Source organism: Budorcas taxicolor, chromosome 17 (assembly GCF_023091745.1).
Source record: "Budorcas taxicolor isolate Tak-1 chromosome 17, Takin1.1, whole genome shotgun sequence".
Lineage (NCBI taxonomy): Eukaryota > Metazoa > Chordata > Mammalia > Artiodactyla > Bovidae > Budorcas > Budorcas taxicolor.
The window spans coordinates 56,246,061-56,272,223 of record NC_068926.1 but is presented as its reverse complement, the minus strand read 5'-3'; the positions used below and the strand labels follow the sequence as shown (position 1 = coordinate 56,272,223).

Here is a 26,163-nt window from a genome sequence, read left to right as displayed (position 1 = left end):
CCAAGAATCACAGCGCGCCAGGCCTCCCTGTCCATCACCAACTCCCAGAGTTCACTCAGACTCACGTCCATCGAATCAGTGATGCCGTCCAGCCATCTCATCCTCTGTCATCCCCTTCTCCTCCTGCCCCCAATCCCTCCCAGCATCAGAGTCTTTTCCAATGAGTCAACTCTTCACATGAGGTGGCCAAAGTACTGGAGTTTCAGCTTTAGCATCATTCCTTCCAAAGAAATGCCAGGGTTGATCTCCTTCAGAATGGACTGGTTGGATCTCCTTGCAGTCCAAGGGACTCTCAAGAGTCTTCTCCAACACCACACTTCAAAAGCATCAATTCTTTGGCGCTCAGCTTTCTTCACAGTCCAACTCTCACATCCATACATGACTACTGGAAAAACCATAGCCTTGACTAGACAAACCTTTGTTCTCAAAGTAATGTCTCTGCTTTTCAATATGCTATCTAGGTTGGTCATAACTTTCCTTCCAAAGAGCAAGCGTCTTTTAATTTCATGGCTGCAATCACCATCTGCAGTGATTTTGGAGCCCCCAGAAATAAAGTCTGACACTATTTCCACTGTTTCCCCATCTATTTCCCATGAAGTGATGGGACCGGATGCCATGATCTTCGTTTTCTGAATGTTGAGCTTTAGGCCAACCTTTTCACTCTCCACTTTCACTTTCATTAAGAGGCTTTTTAGTTCCTCTTCACTTTCTGCCATAAGGGTGGTGTCATCTGCATATCTGAGGTTATTGATATTTCTCCTGGCAATCTTGATTCCAGCTTGTGTTTCTTCTAGCCCAGCGTTTCTCATGATGTACTCTGCATAGAAGTTAAATAAGCAGCCTTGACGTACTCCTTTTCCTATTTGGAACCAGTCTGTTGTTACATGTCCAGTTCTAACTGCTGCTTCCTGACCTGCATATAGGTTTCTCAAGAGGCAGGTCAGGTGGTCTAGTATTCCCATCTCTTTCAGAATTGTCCACAGTTTATTGTGATCCACACAGTCCAAGGCTTTGGCATAGTCAATAAAGCAGAAATAGATGATTTTCTGGAACTCTCTTGCTTTTTCCATGATCCAGTGGATGTTGGCAATTTGATCTCTGGTTCCTCTGCCTTTTCTAAAACCAGCTTGAACAGCAATATGGTTCACGCATTGTTGAAGCCTGGCTTGGAGAATTTTGAGCATTACTTTACTAGCATGTGAGATGAGTGCAATTGTGCGGTAGTTTGAGCATTCTTTGGCATTGCCTTTCTTTGGAATTGGAATGAAAACTGACCTTGTCCAGTCCTGTGGCCATTGCTGAGTTTTCCAAATTTGCTGGCATATTGAGTGCAGCACTTTCACAGCATCATCTTTCAGGATTTGAAACAGCTCCACTGGAATTCCATCACCTCCACTAGCTTTGTTCGTAGCAATGCTTTCCAAGGCCCACTTGACTTCACATTCGAGGATGTCTGGCTCTAGATGAGTGATCACATCATCATGAATATCTGGGTCGTGAAGACCTTTTTTGTACAGTTCTTCTGTGTATTCTTGCCACCTCTTCTTAATATCTTCTGCTTCTGTTAGGTCCAGACCATTTCTGTCCTTTATCGAGCCCATCTTTGCATAAAATGTTCTCTTGGTAGCTCTAATTTTCTTGAAGAGATCTCTAGTCTTTCTCATTCTGTTCTTTTCCTCTATTTCTTTGCATTGATCACTGAAGAAGGCTTTCTTATCTCTCCTTGCTATTCTTTGGAACTCTGCATTCAGATGCTTACATCTTCCCTTTTCTCCTTTGCTTTTTGCCTCTCTTCTTTTCACAGCTATTTGTAAGGCCTCCCCAGACAGCCATTTTGCTTTTTTGCATTTCTTTTCCATGGGGATGGTCTTGATCCCTGTCTCCTGTACAATGTCACGAACCTCATTCCATAGTTCATCAGGCATTCTATCTATCAGATCTAGGCCCTTAAATCTATTTCTCACTTCCACTGTATAATCATAAGGGATTTGATTTAGGTCATACCTGAATGGTCCAGCGGTTTTCCCTACTTTCTTCAATTTGAGTCTGAATTTGGTAATAAGGAGTTCATGATCTGAGCCACAGTCAGCTCCTGGTCTTGTTTTTGTTGACTGTATAGAGCTTCTCCATCTTTGGCTGCAGAGAATATAATCAATCTGATTTCGGTGTTGACCATCTGGTGATGTCCATGTGTAGAGTCTTCTCTTGTGTTGTTGGAAGAGGGTGTTTGCTAAAAAACCTCGGAGGCAGTATTTGAAGAAGCCTCCAGGGGGCAGCAGAGAGCAGACTCTGGATGCCTTGGGCCCCACCTCCATGTTTTCAGGGGCTCTGTTTTCTTCACCCCTACTTTAGCCTAGTTCTAAATGGTGAGGCCTAAAGAGGACCCAGAGGGTAATGTGAATGAAGACCTGAGTTCCAGCCATTCTATGGTGAGGGGTAGACTTGGGGTAAGTGGCCTGAGCTTCCTGATTTTAGGGATAGGCAGGAGAACATGTCAAAGAAGGAAGCCAAAAAAAAAGAGGGAAGCCACAGGGATTAGGCTTCATTCATTCATTCCTTCATTCATTCAGTGTGTTTGGGGACAGGTGCTCGGATTCCCTACGTCAGATTGTCTTTCAACCCTGCATCTCCACCTGCAGACACGTTTTATTTGACCTGCAAATTGTTTTTTGTCTTTTTAATTGATGGCCATTGTTTTAAAACCAGGAGATTTCATATGAAAATATGTCCTCTGACAGCTACTATTGAAAAGGCAAGTGCTCTGGAAGCCCAGGCCTGCATTCCTACCTGAGACCTTCAGCTAATCTGAAAAGAAGCCATCCTCCTAGGTCAGGTGCTCCCTGGCTTACCGCAGGCCCCACCACTCCCTACCATCTACCCCCCAACCCGCTGCATCCATTTAAGCTGTCTGAGAGGCAGGTCTCTCTTGGCATTGAGTTTGCAACTCCAGATACGTTTCAACCTTGATATTTTATCTGTGGGAGAATAGGAAACTTAGAGCAAGCAGTGACATGCCTGAGGTGTTCAGTTCAGTTCAGTTCAGTCGCTCAGTCGTGTCCTACTCTTTGCGACCCCATGAATTGCAGCACGCCAGGCCTCCCTGTCCATCACCAACTCCTGGAGTTCACTCAGACTCGCGTCCATCGAGTCAGTGATGCCATCCAGCCATCTCGTCCTCTGTCGTCCCCTTCTCCTCCTGCCCCCAATCCCTCCCAGCATCAGAGTCTTTTCCAATGAGTCAACTGTTTGCATGAGGTGGCCAAAGTACTGGAGTTTCAGCTTTAGCATCATTCCTTCCAAAGAAATCCCAGGGCTGATCTCCTTCAGAATGGACTGGTTGGATCTCCTTGCAGTCCAAGGGACTCTCAAGAGTCTTCTCCAACATCACAGTTCAAAAGCATCAATCCTTCGGCGCTCAGGCTTCATCACAGTCCAACTCTCACATTCATACATGACTACTGGAAAAACCATAGCCTTGACTAGATGGACCTTAGTCAGCAAAGTAATGTCTCTGTTTTTTAATATACTATCTAGGTTGCTGACTTGTGAGTTAATGGGAGAGTCAAGTCACCTGAACCCCAGCCTAGAATCATAGTCATGATTCTAGGGCATCTGTTTCCTGGGTAACCCCTTTGTGGCAAGGACCCACGCTGAGAACATCCTGGCAAGATGTCCTGCAGAAGTTTGGTCTGACCATGGAGACAACAGGGTGGGGCAGAGGGGAGGCCTTTAAAGCATACACAGTTTGGGGAAGGGCAGCAGACAAAAATAAATATTGTGGTCCGACCAGGAGGGCAGCTATGGGGTGATGCAGTGATTGAGAACAAAGCCCCTGGGATCAGAGAAGCTTTAATTTGAATTTCAGCTCACTCACTTCTTCGCTGTATTTAGACAACTGTCTTTAGGCAAGTCACTTCACCTCTCTGAATCTCACTTACTTTGTCTGAAGAAGGAGGGTAGCAATTGTACCTACCTAAGAAGTATGCAGAAGGATTCAATGAAATAATACATATAATACATATAAAACACACAGTAACATTTAAGACAAAGTATCATCCTTGATATGTGTTCCTGGAAGAGCTGAGGCTGTGTCTGGGAACTGGAGAAAGGACCGATCCTGGCCCTCAAAGCCTCCGTCTCAAGTATGTCTTCTCTCCACGGCAGGTCCCCATCTTATAGCCCATCACCTGTCAAGAAGAAGAAGAAGAAGAGTTCCAAGAAACATAAGCGACACAGGTACTGCCCTTCCTCTTCTGCACACAGGGATGCCTCAGGTGGGGTAGGGATGGGGGCAACAGTGGGCAGCACTGAAAGGTCACTTGGAAGCTTATCATTCTGTTAACACTCCTCTGTGTATGGTCTTGTATTTGTAACTTGTGTAACTTGGGACTCGTGTTGCAAAGACCAGAAACCCACTAACACTAACTCAGGCCTGGGGGGAACTTGTTCTAAGGAGACCAGCCAGGTCTCGGTGAAGAGCTGGAACCGAAGCTAACACAACCCAAGCCCAACTCCATAGTGCACACAGGGGCACACAGACCCTGTACTCTGTTCCCGTCTCTTCCTGTCGCAGGCCCGATCATAAGAAGATACTGAATCTCTCTTGTTTGTTATTCTAAATTCCCATGGAGAGGCCTTTCTGATAGATCCAGCTGTGTCCTAGAGAATGGGATCATGTGAAACATTGCTTCAGGATTGCCCATGTTTTGGACATACCTGTAGACAACTGCTTGTGGACTAAGAGGCATTAGTGACTGAACGCACATTCCCAAGGGCTTCCCAGGTGGCTCAGTGGTAAAGAATCCACCTGCCAATGCAGGAGCCACAGAAGACTCAGGTTTGATTCCTGGGTCGGGAAGATTCCCTGGAGAAGGAATTGGCGACCCACTCCAGTATTCTTGCTTGGAAAATCCTATGAACAGAGGAGCCTGGTGGGCTACAGCCCATGGGATCTCAAAAGAGTCGGATATGACTGAGTGACTGAGCTTGCACACACACATTCCCAAAGGTGCTCACTATACACACATGCATGTACACACACACTCACACACGCAAGTTTGTGTAGAAAAACAAAAGACAGGAACGCTGTACGTGAGAGGTCTCAAATCTGTGGTTCATGGGCCAAGCCAACATTTTACGATACAAAAAATTTTCCAGCACTTCTGTAAAACCAGAAGCTCTCTTCACTGGGCCGATCTTTCCACAGGCAGCCATCCGCTGGAACTGAGGACCTGCTGTGCGTTTAGACAGAGCCAGGGGGCCGCACCGTCCCCACCTAACCTGCCTCCCCCATCTACACACATTTACAAAGCTCGTTTGACCCCTGGAGGGCGGAGGGTTTATCTTCGAAAGCTATTTGCTGTGGTTAACTGTGGATGACAGGGAAAGAGTGGTTTATATTTTATTTTTGCTTATCTGTATCTTCTAATTTTTCTACACCGGTGGTGGATTACTTGTGCAATTAAACAATCACAACAGAACGAAAGGTAAGAGGTCATTTGGGTTCCCCGCCCTGCCACATCTCACCCCCACGAGGCTTTTCCCAACCCAGGGGTGTGGTCAGCTTTCAGCCCTTGTTGCCAGAATGGCCTCTACTCAGTTTGGTCTCACAGATTATGTCCACCACCTGTCCAAACATGCCCACTGATGCTGTCTGAGTTTGTGCTCAGTACCCGTGTGAAAGTGAAAGTCACTCAGTCGTGTCCAACTTTGCAACCCCATGGACTATACAGTCCATGGAATTCTCCAGGTCAGAGTACTGGAGTGGGTAGCCATTCCCTTCTCCAGGGGATCTTCCCAACCCAGGGATCAAACCCAGGTCTACCGCATTGCAGGCGGATTCTTCACCAACTGAGCCACAAGGGAAGCCCTTGTTAACCTGGGGTTTGAAATTCCCAGTGTGGAGTCCTTTGTTGAGGTGAGGGCCTGCCCGTGACCACAGACTGCCAGCTTGTCACCTTCCTGTGCTGAGTGATCTGTCGCAGTTTAGGGGTGGGATGGGAAGAGGGAGCATTTTTCTCTATGGATCTTGGGAACCAAGTGGCGTCTCACTCAAGGGCTTCTCATAGGAAAGCGACTTAGCCAGAGGATTAGAAACAGACTTTCTTTGGGGGGCTACAGTTGGCCCAGGGGTTGTCGGAAGTTTAGAGGGAAGGAAGACCATAAAATGGGAAATTAGGAGCCGGAAATATGATCTGATTCTTTTCAAACCCTCGTCTACTGAGCATCACTCTAATCTTAGTCCATTTTCACCAAGTTCTTGAAATGTTTGGTTAATGATGGCTAACTTTTTGGAACTGGAAGCTAAAGGTAGAGGATGCATTGAACTTTTTCTTCTCCTTCAATTAACTAAGGTTTCAGGGTTTAAAAGAAAAATCTCTTATTCACACCTCTTTATTGAATACCCATTATATATCATGAATGAGGAGATTCTGGGCCCCAGAAACAAAGCAGTGACCAGAACCCAGTCCCTGCCCTCAAGTCGCTCACATTCTAGAGGGGACAATGGTAGTCATATTATGAAGAAGTCTGTGCCACAGTGAGGCTCAGCTCGGCAGCTCACTCGGGGCTTGTGGGAACAGAGAGGGGACCAAACCAGCCTGAGGGGACTGGAAAATGCTACAGGAGGTGACATCCGAGAATGAGTTGGAGTTACACAAGTGAAGCTGTGTGGTCCCGGGCAACTTAATTCCTCTGTCTTTGTCAAAGGGCTATCAGTAGTACTTTACAGGTTTAGGGGGAAGACTGAATGAGATTGTGTGTGAGCGATGCTTAGTACAGAGCCGGGACCCCAGTAGGAGTTCCACATGTGGAAACTGGTTGTCCCTTGAAGATGCTGATGATGGTGAATCCACAGCTAGAGAGAGAAGGAACCAAAGTGAGGCTTGGGGAAAGGGAAGAGGCAGAGGGACTCTCTGTCCTGGCCTCCTCATGCAGCCTTTTCCAGAACGGGCTTACTGACAAATTTGGGTGAGGATTGAAACACCGATAATTCAAAATGCAAGCCAAGGTTTCTCATATGATCTTCAAATCGAAAAGAGGAGGAGAGCTCACCAGATGTCCTGGTCCCCGTGTAGCCTGACCACAAGTGCACTGATAGGGAATCCCCCGGCAGTCCGGTGGTTATCACTGTGCTTTCACTGCAGGGGGCATGGGTGTGATCCCTGGTGAGGGAACAGCCCAGAAAAAAAAAAAAAAAAAAAACAGTTATAAATGTGCTGATACAACCATCCCAGGAAAAGAAACTCAGACTCACATTTATTTTCTTCCCCCACACCCTCTGTTCCTTTCTTCTCTCCTCCTTCCTCATCTTCCCTCCCTCCCTGTCTCTCTCCCTTCCTTTTTTTTCCCCCTCAATCAGGTCATTCTCCAAGAAGAGAAGGCACAGGTAAGCATCTTGTTGCCTCTGGTTGCTTGCTCGGCTTTCTGCTTTCCTAACCAAGTTTAGGTAGCATCTAGGGTCCAGCTCTCAGCCTCCACCTCTGTGTTCACTCCCTCTTCATCTTCCTGGGCCTCGGTTTCCTCCAAAATGAAGGCCGTGATCTGGTTTCCCTGAAAGGTCCAAGCCAACTTTCAATTTCCACTAGGCCATATGGTTGCTGCTAGGCCAGTTCCTACTGACCCTTCTCCCTGGCAAGTCTTACCACCCTTTCCAGGGTCTGTTTGACCACTGGTTGAAATCTGGGTTGGGAACTTCCCTTGGTGGTCCAGCAGTTAAGACTCCACTTTCTAATTCAGGAGTGTGTGCGTGTGTGCTTAGCTGTGTCTGACTCTTTTGTGACGCCATGGGCTGTAGCCCACCAGGCTCCTCTGTCCATGGGATTTCCCAGGCGGGAATACTGGAGTGAGTTGCCATTTTCTCCTCCAGTGGATCTTCCTGACCCAGGGATCGAACCTGCGTCTCTTGCGTTGGAAAGTGGATTCTTTACCACCGCACCACCTGGGAAGCCCCCACAATGCAGGCAGTATGAGTTCAATACCTGAGTTCAATGTGAGCTCATTGAGAGTCAGGGAACTAAGATGTGCAGCATGGCCAAAAGAAAAAAGGAAATCTTGGGTTGGGAATGTAGAGAAGCATCGCCCCACGAAAGCCTTCCCAGATCCTAGCTAAGGGATAGAGGCCTAGTATTGGAAACACAGGGTGAGCACAAATAGAGCTATAACCTGTGGGGTACTCACTATAAATTAGATGCTATGCTAAGCCTTGTCCACTGCATGGGTATTTAATCTCTACACGTCCCCATCACAACCCTGTGCAGAGGATAGCTTTATTATTTCCATTTTACAGATAAAGAAACTAAGACTCAGGAGATGTGGCCGACATGTCCACAGACACACAGTCAGAGGAGGCAGGGCCAAAACTGCAACCCAAGTCTGCCTGATGGAGGATCAGGACAGCCTGCAGTGGCTTCCTAAATGACAGTAGCACAGCCGCAGCCACTGGCAGAGTGCAAAATCCTTTCATTCAGTCAGTCAACAAGTAGACACTGATTACCAAGGTAATCTATTCACTTAGCCCAACAGCTTAAGCAATGACCCCATTTCAAGGGCAAGGAAACTGGGTCTTTGAGAGGACAGGTAACCTGCCTGATGTCACACAGCAACTCAGCAGCAGAGCCAGGAGGTGAACCTGGTCTTTCAGTGAGGACCTGGGATCTCCACTGCCCAGGCTGAGTCCCAGACACAGACATATATCCCATAGCTCATGTCAAGATGCGATTTCCGTGGGATGAAATCAAATTTCCCCTTCCCAGGACTTAGGCCAATGATGGGTTCCTGGTGACCCCCTGAAGCCAGTCTGACTTGAATTATCAAATAGCGTTTGCCTTTGGGGCTTCTATTTGATGATGCGGAGACCCTGAGTCATCATTGTCCATTCTGCCCACACCCCAGTACTCTGACTTTAAAAAAAAAAAAACTTGAATATTCATGAGCAGAACATTTCAGAATCTGCCAAACTTTGGGAGGCTTTAGAATATCTCCCTGGATTTTCCAGTCTTTTCTTTTAGAAAAGACTAGAACAGTAGTCAAGAGGATAGACGCTAGGGACCATTGATCTGGGGCCACATTCCAGCTCACCTGTATGATGCTGGTCAAGTTTCTCAGCCAATCTGAGGCTTAGTTTCCACTTTCTGTAAAATCAATACTTATTAAACATGCCACAGGTTGTCTATACACGTTAGTTGCTTAGTTGTGTCCGACTCTTGCAACCCCATGGACTGTAACCCACCAGACTCCTCTGTCCATGGAATTCTCCAGGCAAGAATTCTGGAGTGGGTTGCCATTTCCTTCTCCAGGGAATCTTCCCTACCCAGGGATCAAACCTGGGTCCCTTGCATTTCAGGCAGATTCTTTACCATCTGAGCCACCAGGGAAGTCATAGGTTGTAGGGAGAATGAAATGAGATTGTTGACAAAAGTATTAGTGAGTGCTTCCCCATAATAAAGCCTCAAAACATGGCAAATATGATTGCCTTTACTACTGCTGTTACCATGAAGCCACCAAAACTGATCTCGGTGTCCTTTATTCCCTGTCCTCAGTCTATATATGTGGGCTGGTTGCTCTGGTTTTAGAAACGATCCCTGTCCACTCCCAAACTGCCTGGATCTAGTGACCACCATGTGTTAAGCATTTTAGCTACTTTATTTTTATCATTCGCTGGAATTTTGCATCTTTCAATTGATTGGCCATTTCTCATTCAGCTCCTCCAGCCCAAAAAGCAAAAGAAAGGAAGAGAAGAGGCACAAAAAACAGTATGTACATTCCACCTGCAATGTACTGGCAATTTGGGGAGGTGGGAGACTGACCTCTGAACGGCCAGAGGGTTAGAACTGCCAAAGACAGAAGGAACGGGAGATGGGGCCGGTGGGTGAGGAGGGACAGGAAGGGGAAGACCGAACAACAGAACTGTGTGTAGACCTGCAGCTGTGGGTTTGGCATGCATGGGTGTGCAAGATGGTGTTTGTTGTGTGTGTGTGCATGTGTGTCTCTGTGTGCATGAAAGTGAATGGTGTACATGTCTGTGCCCTTGTGTGTGAATTTAGTGTGCCTGTGTGTGCACTGTGTAACATGTGTGCATGGTACATATATGTATAGTGTGCACTTTGTAAATATCTGTATATTTTTCTATTGTGCAAACATTTGTGTGCAATGTGGGTGCCTAGTGTGTATGTGTGTGATATATGTCTGTGTTCACAAGAATGCACCACGTGTGCCCTTGCTTATGTGAGCATGAACTTAAACAGCGTGCATATCCGTGCTCTGTTTGTTACAGAGTGTTAGTTCCATGCCCTTGGTGTGTGCACTGCTTACTTATCTATGTGCATTACTCCTAGGGATTGTGTGTGTGTCGGGGGTGGGGGGGGTTTACCAGTACACAAGTGAGTAAGGGGGCTTGAGTGAGTAAGGGGGCTTGATCATGTGTGTGCACATGTGTGCACATACATGGGAGTTCCAGCTGTGGTCCCTGGGCTTAGAGCATGGAGATACTGGGGGAGCGCCTACCCCCAGCCTCGGTCCCCAGCTGGTCCTCGGTTTATAGCCAGTAGTAGAAATTCAAATCAGCCAGCACTGCCTGTAGAGTTCAGTTCCCAGTCAAATTAAAAGTAAATTTGGTTACAACCCACCTACTTTATACCCTTGCAAATGTTAGTGCATGTGTTTTCCAATCAACTAATATTTTATCTCCCACCAAGAAGCTTCTAAAGTGAGAATCAAAGGCAATGGGATGAAAGTCAGTGAGCTGCAGGGGAGGGAAAAGAGGAAGCAGGCACAGAGGGAGGCGCTCAGCTTTGCTGGCCAACCAAATGCCTCTTCACCCAAGGTCAGTGCGAAAGAGGGCATTTCAGGCACCATCACGGGGGCCCGGGGAACGCTCCATGAGGAAGCAGCAGAGCTGTAAGTTAGCTCAGGGAAGAACTTCCTGATCATCAAGCTTGTTCAAGTCAAGTCAAGAGGCAGTCATTGGTCATCTGTGTCGAGCATATGTTCATCCTAAGCATAGACAGAGCACCTGTTCTCAGAGACATGAGCATCACTTGTCTGAAGGGCTGCAGTCTAGACAGTCACTAAGCAGGGCCCGGGCCCAGACCCCAGGAGTCCTGGGACAGTCATCAAAAGAAGAAAAAATCACTGAGGTATGGACTGCCTGCCTGAGGGCAGCAAAGTGGCTATCTTGCCCAGCACCAAGTCTCAGAAATCGCAAGCAGGACATAAAAGAAGGTTCTGAAAGCCAGAAAGACAAGAGTCAGGAGAGGGAGAAGCAAGAAACATGAGGCACCCTTGAGATAAAGGTGGTTGTTCTTGCCAAAACCCGTGGTTAGTTAAGGCTGCATTTAAACAGGGAACCACTGGAGTGAGTAACTTCTGCTTGTTCAGCATCCCTTAGAGAGGCCCTAACAGGTGGCAGGCCCCATGGGGGGCCCAAGGACAGAGATTAGGCAGACATTTCTCCCAGTCTCAAGAGCTTACAGTGCAGCAGGACACAGGAGACATGGGACAGGTCTTGGCACAGCAGTGGCAGACGAAAGCTCAGGGCATGGTGGGACCCCAGGTGCAGGAAAGAGGGAATGGTGGTAGGAGGTTTCCTGTGAGAAGGATGGACGTAACCATTCTAGGCTGCAGGCCAGGCAAGTGGTTTAAATCTCTGTACCTCAGTTTCTGCATCCCTAAAATGGGAATAATAAGAGAATCCGCTTTGTGGGTTGTTGTGAGGAGTAAATGAGTCCATTTAAGGAAAATGCTCAGAACCCAGTGCCTGACAGGCAGTGTGTGTTACAGTTTACCTGCCATGACCATCATCCTGAGGACATGATTCAATGTGGGATATGTGTGAGCCAGAATATAGCACCTTGGTGTCACTTGAGCCTTGCAAACCAGGACTGTAGATGCCATGCAAGGAGGCTGGAGAGCTAGGCAGGGACTGGTTCCTGAAGATGCTCGGGGTTCAAGGTCAGAGTTTGGACTTGACATGAGGACAGTGCAAGGGGTTTAAACAGAGAAGGGATCACATGACAAGATATACCTGAGTAAGAATACCTGAGTCCTTTGTTGGGATAACCAAGTTACCGTTTAATAGAATCATCTCTAACCACCCCTTGGCTTCCTGACTTGGCCCAGACGATTGACATTCCTTGTATGTCCCCAGTGACCACGCCACTACTATTGCTACTTCTAAGTCATTGTTATTATTTAGAGGGAGCTGAAGTAAGAGGCAGTGGCAGCAACTACATGAACTGTAATTCTTGTTGATAATGACATTTGTAACTCACTCTGAAGGTGGGCTTTTGACTCCATGCTAAGAGTCATGCTTAATTTTCCTGGTCTGAGTTACAGATTGGCAGCCCAAAAGCCTAAGGGATTCTGCAATTGTGTTTTGTTTGCCCCAAACAGTGTCTTTTTTTTTTTTTTTTTTAATGAGCTTGCATTTAAAATAGGAATAAATTACACAAAAATCTCCATTTCTACATTTACCTGAAAAGTTAGAAGATCAGGTACCACAGCACTCTTCTGAAGGCAAAGTCACTTTCTTGCCCGTGCCCTCTGGTTGGTATTTCTTGAGTGCCCGACTGATTCCCACATTGCGGTGTTTGACTGGCTCCTGAAATGGAGACTCCTGCCTTAGGCAAGGGAGAGGTGATGTGTGCAGGTGGCACACACTCTGCTTCCAGAAGAGTCCTGGGGATCAGGCTGTCTCCCCTCGACGACCCCCTTTCTGCTTCTTTGTGTTCAGGATGGCCAGTTACAAAGATGGGAAGTGAGGGTGATGCAGGGAGTGGGGGGTGCATGACCTTGGACAGTTACTCAAGTGCAAGGGAACGATGTGTGTTACAAGATCAAAACCTCTCTCTCTCCTCTGGTTCCCTCCTTCTCACCCCCACCCCCTCAAGATCGCGAAGCCGGCCCCGAAAATCTCGCCGCCACCGCCATCACCACTGCCCCTCACGGTCCCAGAGCTCAGAGTCCCGCTCCTCAAGCTGCGACAGCAGGTAACCCCCGCCCCGAGGCATCTCCTCACCCTGACCACAGCCCAGAGCCCGGCTTAGACACCGTCACCATCAGCTTTGCCTCCACCGTCACTGTTGGGGAAGCCGCTCTCCCAGCAGAGGGGCAGCCCCTGCCTCACACTTGGCTGTCACCACTTCCTTGCAGAGGGGCTGCAAGGACCTGCTGAAGGACCTGCTGCCTCCACTTACAGGAACAGTGGCCACAGGACTTGCTAACACATGGCCAGGTGCTAAGACTCTTCAAGGTCCACTGCATGATCCCCTCTGCACCCCTAGGAAGGAGGCACCATTGTCATCCCCACTTTAGAGATGAGGAAACTGAGGCACAGAGAGGAACTTGCCAGGCACTTAGCTGCTAAGTGACAGAGCTAGGACTGAACTGGGACGTCTGGTTCACTTGGCTGTCTCTCACTCAGGGTTGCTCTAAGCACAGAGAAGCTAAGCGACCTAGGAAAGGCTACCTAGCACAAGGTATCTGGTTCTGTGGCCCTCCCAAGCCCTCTTGCTCCTAACATTGACCCTCTTTATGCTGACACATTGGCTGCCCTGGCCTGAGCAGGGGAAGAGGCTCTTGTGGATGAGAAGAACAAGAGAAAGAGGGAGTGGGGCTTCGTGGATGTTGGTGTTTGAAATTGTTGAGACCATTGGGAATGTCAAGGGCCCCTTGATGGTACCAGGCCAATTTCCAGATGTCAGAGGCTCTTTTATTCTTTCTTAAATCCTTCTCACACTTGACCTATGTAGTCACGCAGTCACCTCACCTGGGAAGATTTAAAAATCTCGCTGTCCTGGTCCCGCCGCATTCCCAGCTAAGTCAGAATGTCTACAGGAAGGAAGAGGAGGAAGAGAAATGGGAATCTAAATTCTGCTCTGAACCAGGCGCTGTGCTGCAATTGCAAATAGATTCTGTCTCTTAATCATCCCTGTCACACCATGAGCCAGACCAGAGCTTCTCTGCCTCGGCTGCTCCATGATTGCTTTGGAAGTCTAAAAATACCAGTGCCTGGATCCCATCTCCAGACATTCTGATCTAATCCAGATATGCGTGGAGCAGGTGTGAAAGCAGCGCCTGACATCGAGGACTCGCCCCAGTAGCTGTGGTGTTCCCACATCACACTAGGCTGCTCTGTGATCCTGAGTGATCCAGACAAAACCAAGACCCTCTTGGAAGCAGGTACAAGCCTGGACAAAACAGGGACTTTGTCCACGACCCCAAAGTGACCCTGCATCTCTCCATCCTCCATCTTTACCAGTGATAGCCTTAACCTCAGTCTAGTCTCCCCTCCTTCTAGGTAAGACTGGTGAAGATACCCAATCAGAGAATTACCTCTGTTCCCTGACAGCATCCAGTCAGATCAAAGCCCCAGCTCTTTACATGCTTCCCAGAGTCCCCGACCACATGCTTCTAATAGATTCTCTCTGACCACCGCCCACCCGACAGAGATGTCCTCCACTCGCCCATGGTGCGTGTTCTCCATCACTGCAGGGAGCAGTAACAAGATGCTTGTTTGAGCACAGGGTGTCCCCGTTGGCCTTTGTCCGGAGGGCGTTGACACACTGAGCTCGACTGCATGATTGACATTTACAGCTGAGAAGCCTGTGTGTTGGTGGGCAGAGGGGTGACTGGCAGAGCTGGCACCAGGACCCAGGTCTGTGTGACTCAGCCCAAGCCTGGGTGGGAGGATGGTGCAGATCCTGCTTGCAGACTCTCAGCGACCGCACTCTACCCTTTCTAAGGCTCACCTCTTCTGAAAGGGGCGCATATCACAGGCCCTCACCCCAGCCTTCTTTCTGCAAGCACGTCTCCTGCTGCTATTGCCGCAGCTTCCCAGTGTCCGTTGCACTAAGGGACACTCCAGCAGGTGTGGGAGCAACCTGAGAGCTGGCCCTTGGGCCACTCAGTAGAAAAGTGAGAGGCCCTAGAGCAGAGAGGGACACTCCAGTGCAAGAAACAGAGGCACTGGTCCCCACAGCACCCTCGTTCTGCCACTACAAGCTGTGTGATGTCAGGCAGGTTCCTAAACATCTCTGAGCCTCAGCTCTCTCATCTGGGAATAAGAAATAATACCTGCCCTGTCTGTGTCTTTGAGTTGGAGAGAGGACTGTGAAAGCACCTTACGAAGGGCTTACAAATGCCATGAAAATCCATAAGGTGTTATTTTTATCACTACTGTGACTCAGAGCTAAATAGTAATGCTGAGTCCAAATACACCCTTTCTAAGGAGTCAGAGATTCCTTTAATTTCCAACACAGACAGGCAGCCAGATCTACATCTGACAAGCTTGCAGAAGGCATCTTTGTCGTTTTCATCAGATTTTTTTTTTCAAAAGTTTTGGGTGACAGTCAATAAGATGCCTCTGTTTCACAGATGGTGAAGCCAGATACACAAAGACACACAGATATAAGCAGTTACATTTATAGACAAACACATGAAAACACAGATGGACACACCCAGACGTACACACAGTCACGTACAGACAGGCAAGCAGAGAGACAATCACAGGCACACAAAGCAGAGTAAACTGAATCAGGATCATCGGGACCCTTTCTGTCTTCACAGCTGCATCCCCAGCCCCCACAGCAGTGCCAGGTACATGAATACACATTTGTCAAACAAACAAGAGAATGAATGAACACGGACAGGTGGGTGGGCGGAGGGATGCATACATAGTTTATGCAGACACACCCAAACACACTCTGCTGTCCTCAGATCCTATTAGGTCTTCAGTCACCTCTCTGCCATGCTCCCCATCAAAAAACCCTCAGATCTCTCTGCCCTGCATCCAGGCACCGCGGCCGGTCCCCCGAGGGAGGGCGGAAGTCCCGTCGAAGGCACTCTCGCCGCTGCTCCAAGACCCTCTGCAAGGCCAGCCCAGAGGCCCGGTCCAGCCCCCAACCCAGCCAGCCCCTCCAGATGCTCAGCTTCCTGTCAGCCAGGGGTGTAGTAAGTATTCTGCACAGCCTCCTCTGCCAGTCTTGGCCGGGACACTTGGGGGAGGTGGAGGCACAAGTTCAGGGCAGTGTATGACACATTTTAATTCAGTTTCGGGCAAATATCCCACTGGTTTCAGACCTCCTTCTTGATTTAACTGAATGGTCATTCACCAGCCTTTGGCAGCACTTGGCTTGGGGACTTGGCAAGTGGGGGTGTGTGTGGGGTGGGGGGAATGGGAAAAACCTGAAACACCCAGGATCTTTATCAGGGGAATGGTGAAAATACATTTTGGTCTTCAGAGTGACATCTGCAGGAGGGCATGTGTGAGACACCGTAGGAGGTTTCTTTGGGGAAGGAGAAGAGGGGTCTTTGATGTAACAGAGGCACTGCAGCTTTGCAACGAGGTCTGCGTCTTTGACAGCTAGGCTGCAGCACTGATGAGCAGATGGGATTTGATGTCACCCATATTAACTCAGCCTAGAATATATATATATGAGAATTTTCCTCCAAGGAGGTGATAGCACTTAACCTCTCATATTCACACAAGGTCTCAGGGAGTTGAGGACTCAGCTGTCTTCACTAGTTGCTTCCACAGGTGGGACCAAAAAGCCAAGGCTCAGAAAGATGAAGGTATGGAGTAAAGACATAGGGCAAAGCAAGAGTGAATCCATTCGAGAAACTGGCCTTAAATGGGATCATGCAACAGTCCCTTAGGTCAGCAAGGAGGGTCAACTTCAGACAGTTTGATGCCAGGAAGTCTCCTCAGCAAAGCATTTGGAGTTGGGTCTGAACTCAGCTTCTTAGCTGTGTAGCTTGGAGAAAGTCATCTAACCTCTTTGAAACTCAGTTTTCTCATGGCAAATTTGAAATAATACGGGGATTGTGGGGGATACCCAGTAACAGAAAGTATGTGAAGGCTTTTTGTAGACTTTAAAGGGACAGACACACAAACAGGAGGAGACTCAACACAGACGTAGCTTTCACTTACACCTGACAACTGGGAAGGGTCCTGTCTCCTCTAGCTAGGCGTGGATGTGAAAATTTCAGAGAGCTGCTCCCTTAGAAAGGATGAGGTGGAAGTAAGGAAAAGCTCTGCGGTTCTTGCTGGGTGGTCAAGGAAGAGAAGGTGATGATAAACATTGGTTGGACACAATAGTTATATCCACAGTGCATTCTGAGAATCTCTTCTTTACCAGTCAAGACATCTGTATCATCAAGGTATAATTCTGCTGTAATCTGCCTTGCTGGAACCGTCCGCAGCTCACCCCAGGCCCTTCTTTTGCAGAGGGAGGGTACCTATAGTTGCTCAGTATTTGCAGATGGTAAATGCTCCTGTTCCTTCTCCCCTCCATGAATGCCTATGAAAGTTCTTCCCAGTAAGGCAGAGTCCAGAGGCCTGGGCTCAAGACTTGGCTTGGCCAGACAAATCCTTTTACTCCTTCCAGCCTCAGCTTCCTCAACTGGAAAATTAGCATGATTATCATACCTGTGTCCCAAAGGAATTGTTGCAAAGGTAGAACATTTAAAATACCAGCAATAAGAGGTGGAAGAATGGTTTTAAGTTAGTGAAAGCCACCCAACCTGTTTGGTCACGGTATTTATGGCAGCCATTCGGTGGCCCCAACTGACACTCCATAAAAAGTGCCACTGGGAGCAAATGGCTTGTATTCTCTCACCTGGGACAGTTTCCAAACCGTCAGGCCCAAGATGTTGCAAAAAGCTGAATGTTAATGCCCCCAGCCCCCCAAACTGTTGTCCTCCCACACCAGTGAGTGAGGTACCAGATTGGCCATTGGTTCTTAGGGCCCAGCCCCTATTAGAAGAGCAGAGAACTCATCCATACCTAGAAGGCATAGGCCTTAAGAGCCCACCGAACCCAGTGCCCAGATTCCAAAAGGAGAATCTGAACTCACAGATGAGAACTGCCTTCCAGCGGCTCCAGCAAGTCAGAGTTGTTAAAAACCTGAGATTATGATTTTGTGATCAAACCCTGGTCCCAAGTCAGGGATAGTTAAAATATTTAAGACTTTGTCAGCTGCACTTTCCTCATCCTTTAGAAAATGCAGATAATAAGCCTCTTCTTCAAAAGCCTTCTTCAGGGGACAAAAGCAAAATAATTTTGTAAGCAGCTAAGCCTGGCACTTGGCACGGGGGCAAAAATAAGCAAATAGTAGAGAGTGTCAGATGACAACACTCCAGATGCTGGCTCTGTACTTTCCAACTGTGGAACCTTGAGCAAGTTACATAAACTCGCCATGCCTCCGCCTTTCCCAAGTCTGCAGAATGAGGGTAATAGTAAGACCTACCTCACGAGAGGGATATTGTAAGGATGCAACGACTCACTGTAAGACTTTTAGACTGAAGCAGGTGAGTGGTAGCTCCTTTGTTGCTGGCGGTGGATAGCAGTAACAGCAGTACCAACAAGGGAAGTGGTAACAATAGTGGCAACAATAGTAGCGGCGCTGATGACAGTAACGGAGCAGGAGGAACGGTTCCAGGCCCAGGCCAGTCTGCTTCCCCTGCTTTCAGTTTCCCTCCATCCTTGATGGCAGCTGTAGCCCAAATGGCTGGCCCCACCTTTCTCATAGCTGCCTGACTCCTGGGGGCATCAGGTACCCCTCAAGTCTGGCCCTCCTAGGGCCCTCCAACTGGGTTCTTTCTCATCCTCTCTCCTGCACAGGCATGGGTGGAGAGGACACCAGGTTGGACCAAAGGTTTTCCAAGAGTCCAAGATTTTCCCGAGCTCTCTGCTAAAGAGAACAGCAAAGTCACTGTCATTGAATCACTTGTTTGACTTGTTCAAATCTACCAATTATCTAAGCATCTATAAAGCGCCAGTTCTGACGTAGCCCTCAGGATCCAGTGAATAAGAAATAGCCTGTGCCTTCTTATAAAAAAAGACAGACAACACTGTAATGGACAATGCACAACAATGGATGCTGTGATGGGACGGGGGTAAGGAGGCAGGGAAAGAGGGGACTGGGGTTGGAGTTAGGTTAAGGCAGCGGAGATGACAACTGGGAAACTAGACAATGGAAACAGGAATTGATTGCTGGAGTCAGGATGGAGACAGAATTCCAGCACAGGAGACGGGGTTCTGGAGCTGGAGCATAAGAGATGTCCTATGCCATCATCACAGCTCACGGCAGGCATCTTGTATGCACAGCTCTTTAAATAATCGCGATGGGCACATGACATCAAGGGGGCCTATTTACATATGTGAATATGCAAATAATAAATAAGCTGATGATAACCAGAAATCCTGTTGCTTGGCCAGAGCCCTAATCCAAATGGAGGGTCCCAAGGAGTCAGTCCTTTGTGGCCTTATTCATTTCTTATCTACACTCAGTCATCTCTGTTCAAGGCATTAGAGAGACAGATGAATAAACAGGCTTCTGAATTCCAGAGCTCATGCCCTAGTCATCCACAGAATACTGAAGTACTGTAGGATAAATATTGTCACTGGGACTGAGACTGAGTCCGTATTTGAATACTTGCAAACCAGCTGATAAATAGACCCTGTCACCACCCACTCTCTAGTCAACAAAGCCATCCCTTTCCTCCTCTGGGACCCTCGGGACCTTCTCACAGACCAGCAGCTAAACACTGATACCTGGCAGCCCTTCAAAGTAACCAAGCCTGGTTACTTTCAGATGCGGCAGTAGACCAGCTGTTGAATATTTTCAGTATCAGCTTTGGAGGTGATAGAAGCAAGTATAATATGCAATAGGACCACAGAGGAAGGACCAGACAATGTCTAAGAGGTCTTGGTGTCTGAGAGGACCTTACAAATAAAGGAACATATGAGTTGGGCTTTGTAGGATGAGTAGGAGCTCACCCAGTTGAGTTGGCTGATGAATAAAGGGAACGGTAAATGCCACTACATGCCAGGCACAATCACATGCTTTACACAGGTTTTGGTGTTTTTTTTTTCCCCTCATTTGATTCACAAAAAAATTTTTTGAGGTAGGTGCCATCATTATCACCATTTTTCAGGTGGGAAAACTGAGGCTCAGAGAGGCCAAATGACTTAAGTAGATAGCCCATTTAGGAGGAACAGGAGCTAGTATGAATCGTGGATTATATCTCAGAAGCTTACTGTGGTAGCCAGAAGGCCAACTGGATGACAGAGAGGTTGGTGGCTCCAAAGTTTGGCCACACCCTGTCCCTGTAGCAGAGGGTCCTCAGTTAGGTCTACCCTAACTGGAGGAGGAATTTAAAGGGGCTGATCAAGACTGAAGTTAGACTCAGGAGAAGGCAGGCTTCTTTTCTCCTCCTGCCTCCAGCAAGCCAGCAGTTTCCACATAATCCTTGTCGACAAAAACTTGCACAGATTGAAAAAAAAAAAAAGGCAGAACTTAGGCTCCATAAAGGAGGGCCTCATTTGTGAACAGGAGGAAGCCGGAGAGGATAGTAAGGAAGACAGGAGCTTTGGAGTAGATCCAAACATTTGGCGTTTTTGACCTCATCTCCCTGTGAGACTGAGCCATAGCTCACGCTTCCCTGAGCACCTACTATGTGCTGTATTCTACACGTGTCATCTCATGTATTTCTTACAATAGCCTTTGAAGGGAGCTTCCACTAGTATCCTTATTTTATAATGAATAACATAAAGCCTGGAAAACTTAAGTAAAAGGTACCTATTAAGTGGAGAAGTGGGGATTCAAACCCAAAACATCTGCCCTCAGGGTCCAGATGCTTAATGACCTGACCTCCCTTATGTCATTTCCTTTTGCTGGACGTTGTGTCCCAATCTGTACCTTTAACTAATAATCATACCTATTTCATGGAGTAGTTGTGAGGGTGGAATTAGATCAGTTGTCTATTTAGTTTTAAAATATGCACTAAGCACCTACTGTGTGCCAGGTGCTTGGTGAGTAGCAGTGAACAAGACAGACAAGGTTTCTGCCTTCATGTAGCTTCTATTCTGGAAGCAAACTCAGCCTGGCACTAGGGACATAACAATATACAGTAGTTGCTCGTGTTACGATTTGTCATCATAATGGCTTAATTAAACTTGCTCCTGATAAACCCAGACATGATGTTTTTGAAACATCCCTGGCCTCGAAAAGTTTAATTGTATCTAAGATCTCAGATGAACTTCAAAACAACTCTAGGGGAATAACAGGAAAAGCCTCCTGTTTTGCATACCAGGGGAAATGAGCCTGAGGGAGTATACATGGAGGGCCCAGCCCTCCCACGTCTGCCCCAGGTTCTTGTACATCCTGCAAAAGGCTTTGAGCCCTTGCTCAAACTGGGAGACTCACTATTCAGTTCCATTCATTGTAGTTTGGAGAGGAGAGGGACTAAAATGCAGAAGGGGCTGGGAGACTCAGGCATGTGGGACCAGTTATTCTTTTTTTTTTTTCCCCAGTTATTCTTTTTAAATGGAAAATGGAATCACATTGTCAACTTTTACTTTTGCCAAGCAAGGATGGAAAAAAGAAAACCACCCTTTTCTATAATGAAAGGGACATGTACCAGGCAGAAGAGGGGGAATAGCCATGGCCTCAGAAGAAAGGATGAGACTTTAAGTCAGATGCATTTAGCTGGATGAAGAACTCATTCCATTGAACTTATTTTCTTATTTGAATTTGGACTGGTGAAAATTTTGCCTAACTGGAGCCATGTAGAAATTTTCAAGAACAGGTAGGCTGAGGGCTATCAAGAGGGGCTTCTAAAACAGGAGGGGCTAATAAGAAATGGTGAGGTTGAAGCTACCAGTCCCCTTCAGCTTCCTGATGGAGGGAAGGAGAGAGGAGGCAAGATTATGTCCCTGGGCCCAAGGTCAATTTTAGTGAACAGCCCGGTGGGACAGTCCCCCACCCCGCAGCCCTAAAGGACTTTGTCATCTCCCTACCATCCTCAGCAGATCCCTGTCTTTTTCCATCCCTCCCCCTCTCAAATGAACTCCTAACAGGTCAATGAATCTATTCTGTTGCTGTCTTCCTAATTAGTGTGCAAAGGAAGATGAACAACAGCGAGGAAAATAAACTTAATGTTTTTGTGAAACAAAAGGGTTTAAAAAAGGGAGGGGGGCGGGAATAACCAGAACCCTCTAGCTAAAAGCTCCGCCATGCAGCTCTACATTCACAGGAGAATTTCCGGTCCCCCATATGGCAGGGAGGGAAAAGAAATTCATAGCCATCTCTCTCCATGGGGCCATTTGAAGCTCAGTAAATGGACTTGTTCAGTTTAATTGCAATTCTCTTCTTGATTGTATTTTTGTAACCTATTAGGCCGTGCTGCCTCTTGGTCTCAGAATTCAGCTGAAATTAAATTTTGAAGTGTAAGTGAGAGGTTGCCTTTTTTCCCCGCTCTTGATTAAATAATGATTTGAAACAAAAACAATAAATAACAGTGCCAGCTTCCCTGGAGGGCTGGGAGAGACTCCCAGTGAAACACCAGGAGCTGGAGTTTGTGGTGGGGGATTTAATTACTTATTAGAAAAATCCAAGTGTTGATGCTGAGTATATTAAGGAAAAAGAAGAGGCAAGCTTATGAGTTCAAAAAAAATGAGCTTCACATTCAGTTCAGTTCAGTCGCTCAGTCGTGTCCGACTCTTTGCAACCCCATGAATCGCAGCACGCCAGGCCTCCCTGTCCATCACCAACTCCCGGAGTTCACTCAGACTCACATCCATCGAGTCGGTGATGCCATCCAGCCATCTCATCCTCTGTCATCCCCTTCTCCTCCTGCCCCCAATCCCTCCCAGCATCAGAGTCTTTTCCAATGAGTCAACTCTTCGCATGAGGTGGCCAAAGTACTGGAGTTTCAGCTTTAGCATCTTCACATTGGTGGGGGCTAAAAGAATAAAGGGAACATACTCATTTGTTTAGTCCCAATGGCCATGAGTTTGTGAAAAGCAATCTGTCCTTAAAAAAACATCTGAGACTGGCAATCATCACCCAAAAGGGAAGAGCATGTAACAGCTCTGGGGTCTGGATAGGGCTCCATGGCTCTGGTCTCCTGACTCCTTTCACTGACAAAATCCAAGAGGGTTTGAAAGGGCAGAGATGGGGAAGATGGGAGGGAGAGATGAAATACACAACATGCCCTATGTTTGTGCTGCTTTCAGATAGATTCTGGGTAGCAATGAACACTTAGAACAGAGAGTCACAAACTTAGATGTCTCAGGGGCCAGTCCACTAATAGATGCAGGCAACAGAGACCCCATAAGGCCTGAGGACAGGAAAGCATGTGCCCCATCTAAAAGGAGCAGCTCCAATTACTCACAAACTGATTATTACCCAGCAGGAATGTCAGCTCAATCTTGCCAGATCCTCTTACGTTTCAGCATGAGCTAGAAATGGGTTTGCTATGTGAGTATGCCCAACTACAATGTTGACAGTTCCTTCAAATTTATTGGCGAACATAAAATTGTTTAGCCAATAAGTGCGCCAAAGAAAGCATAACTTGAAACTCTGAAACAAAGCATAACTTGGCCTGTCAGTTTTCTAGGGGTGATTTGGGGTGTTGAGACAGATGCTGTCCATTTATGTCCCCACCCCCACTTCACATACTGCCAGTGTCCAGCTTCCAGGTATTGCTCTCTGGCTGCCAAAGACCACTTTGCTTGGCTGGGCAGCAGTTTGAAACTGCTGGAGAATTGACACATCTTGGGGGCAACCTTTAACCCATGAGTGGTGAGGAACTGGTGTGTAAATATCCAGCTCCCTCCTTGGTTGAGATGAATTCTGGAGCCAGTTCTGTCCTCTCTCTTTTCTGTCCCCCAGCTCACTGCCCCTCAAATAAGATTCCTTGGTCTCAAATAAACTGCCAGCACTCAAATTCCTGTCTCAATTTCTAGGAGGATCCATATGGAGACAGGTGTTATTTCACTCTGAGATTAAACAAAGCTTACAGGGGCTGAATTTTTGTGCAAAGCCCCCAAAATAGGCCTTTGTGAAGACATGGAAAGAAGGACACGACTGAGATGGAGGAAGGGTTCAGAGTGGACCACAGAAGAAAAACCCAGTAAGAGGGTCCCAGGCCTTACACAGGGGTCCCCAGTACCATGAGTGCATTGTTCCTGCACAAAAGTGGGTCTAGAATGACTCCTCCCAGTGAGCCTCTTGAGGACCGTTTTGCAGCTAAGATGGGGATATAGGAGCAGAGAGCAGTTAAGTGCATAGAAGAGAAATTTCCCATGGATGAAGAAGAAGAAGAATTGTGAGAGGCCTGTTATCAAAATGAAAGACAGGGAGGAGCACAGGGGGCCATCCTGTCATGTCAGCGTCCAATGGGCAGGAGTTTGCCTCTTCCGTGGCAGAGCGGAAGGGAGTATCTGACAAGGAGAGAGACACTTAGGGACAGGAGGCAAGAGCACAGAGGCCTCTGCTGTCTGCCTGTCATTATGTCCTTGACTTGAAGGGCTCCTCTGCATTGTCATGGCACCCCCTTACACACACACACACACACATACCCCCTACAGTCTGCCTTTGGCCCCCCCTGAACTATATCTTCCCTCCTCTGGAGAAGGAGGGATCCAAGACTAACAGGTCTGTAAACAATCTGGACATCCCTAATGAGTTTACAAAAATATTTCTATCATCTGGAAACAGGGGCAGAGCCCGCCAAGACTGGTAAAGACACAACCAAGTAGAGGTCAGCTGAAGGCAACAGAAATGAATGTCTTTGGGCTACCACCTCTTCCCCCAACCCTCAAAGTAATCCTTAGAGCAGGTCAAACAGGTCAAGATTCGTGTATCCAGAATCTGCCAGGCATGTCGTTATGCTAGTTGTGCCTTGTCCAAAGGCTTTGGAGTTAAACCCCACTGACTCTCCATTTGTCAAGCCAGCTATGAAAACAGACATGGGGCTGCTTCAGTCCAGAGAAAGGTGTACCTTTCTTTCTAATTTGTCTGACCAGAAGGGGCACCGTTTTCGATTTCCTGACCCAGGAGGAATACCATTCTAGCACCCAAACAAAGTCACTGCATGTTGAGTACAAAAGACCAGACCCAGTTCATCTTTTAACCTGACCTCCCAGAATAGCAGAAGGCGGCAAAGGAAGTAAACAGACCCAGCACTGCTTGTCTCATCTGGAAGGCTCCACAGGTCTGGAGCTTCTCACCTTAGCCTGGAGCTTATGCTGTTGAGCATCTATAGACTCTCGCTTTCTCTGAGATTGTAGGCCCGAGGAGGGCTTGGGGGGAGAGCTTTCCTTCTCTCTACCACTGACCTGGACCTAAAACTTGATTATAGAAGTTCTCTGTGGCTCACATGCCCAGCCCTGAGCTTGTCTCAAGACCCCAACTTTCAGCCCATCCAGATAGAGACAGGTAATTTTCCCACCCAGTAACAGTGCTGTGGCAGACAAAAGCCACTCATTTTTGAATGAGTGAATGGATGAATGAAAGAATGAATGAAATAGAGAGTTTTGTGTTATCCTGGCCTGGGACTCAGAGAAGCCTTTCAAGAGGAGGTGATATGTAAACTGGAGGATGAATAAATTTATCCATGTGAAGTAAGGAACAGAGGGAAAATGTTCTAGGCAGAAGAAATGGCATGTGCAAATGGCCTGGGGTTGGGAAAGCAAGATGTGGTGGCAAAACCGAGAAAACTTCCCAATTGATTGCCTTAAGGTTGCACAAACCAAAACTGGGGAGGGAGGGGCTGTATGGAAGAGATGAGGTTTGTGAAGGACACAGGATTGGGTTGTAAAGGACACTGTCACGCATGTCAAAGAATTTAGGTTCATTCAAAGAAATGGGACTTTTAAGAGAGGTTGGTATTTTTAGCATAGGGTCAAGTTAGTGAGGACATTTCAGTAGTACGATTATCTCTGTTTTCTGGCAATGATAGAAAAGCATGATCCCTTATACAGTTCTCAGTTCTGTTACGTGTGGATAGTGATTGTGGTCAGGTGGAGGGACACTGAAAGTGTCACTATGAGCTCAGTGCATGGGATTGAGAATGTGAAAAAGGCAAGGTCCCTGTCTATATCCATTAGCCTTGAGGGGCCTTACATTCAGGAAGTCCTTCTTCCTGGGTACCCATGATGCACCAGGACATATGCTTTGAAATTAGTAGTCAAGGTGGAAATGAGTACCTGGGTGGAGAAAAGCCTGGCCTGGATGCCTCCAGGTAGCAAGCCACAAGATAACAAAATCCATTATATTCATAGTCCAGCCTGGCTTCCTTCAGGAAGGGCTTACCTGAATCATTTGCGATACACTGGCTACCAAACACTCATCATCTCTGAGGCAAAGATTCCATGAG

At 47.4% G+C, this 26,163-nt stretch overlaps 1 protein-coding gene across 1 annotated transcript in view; it reads left to right on the top strand.

The window, feature by feature from the left end:
• Positions 1 to 26,163, top strand: part of SRRM4 (serine/arginine repetitive matrix 4) — a 169,427-nt gene that overhangs the window by 131,230 nt on the left and 12,034 nt on the right. The window contains exons 4-8 of the mRNA XM_052655011.1: positions 4,165 to 4,236; positions 7,361 to 7,387; positions 9,702 to 9,752; positions 12,888 to 12,986; positions 15,792 to 15,948. Of these exons, the coding sequence (XP_052510971.1) occupies positions 4,165 to 4,236; positions 7,361 to 7,387; positions 9,702 to 9,752; positions 12,888 to 12,986; positions 15,792 to 15,948 (406 nt within the window). The remainder of the gene's footprint in view (positions 1 to 4,164; positions 4,237 to 7,360; positions 7,388 to 9,701; positions 9,753 to 12,887; positions 12,987 to 15,791; positions 15,949 to 26,163) is intronic.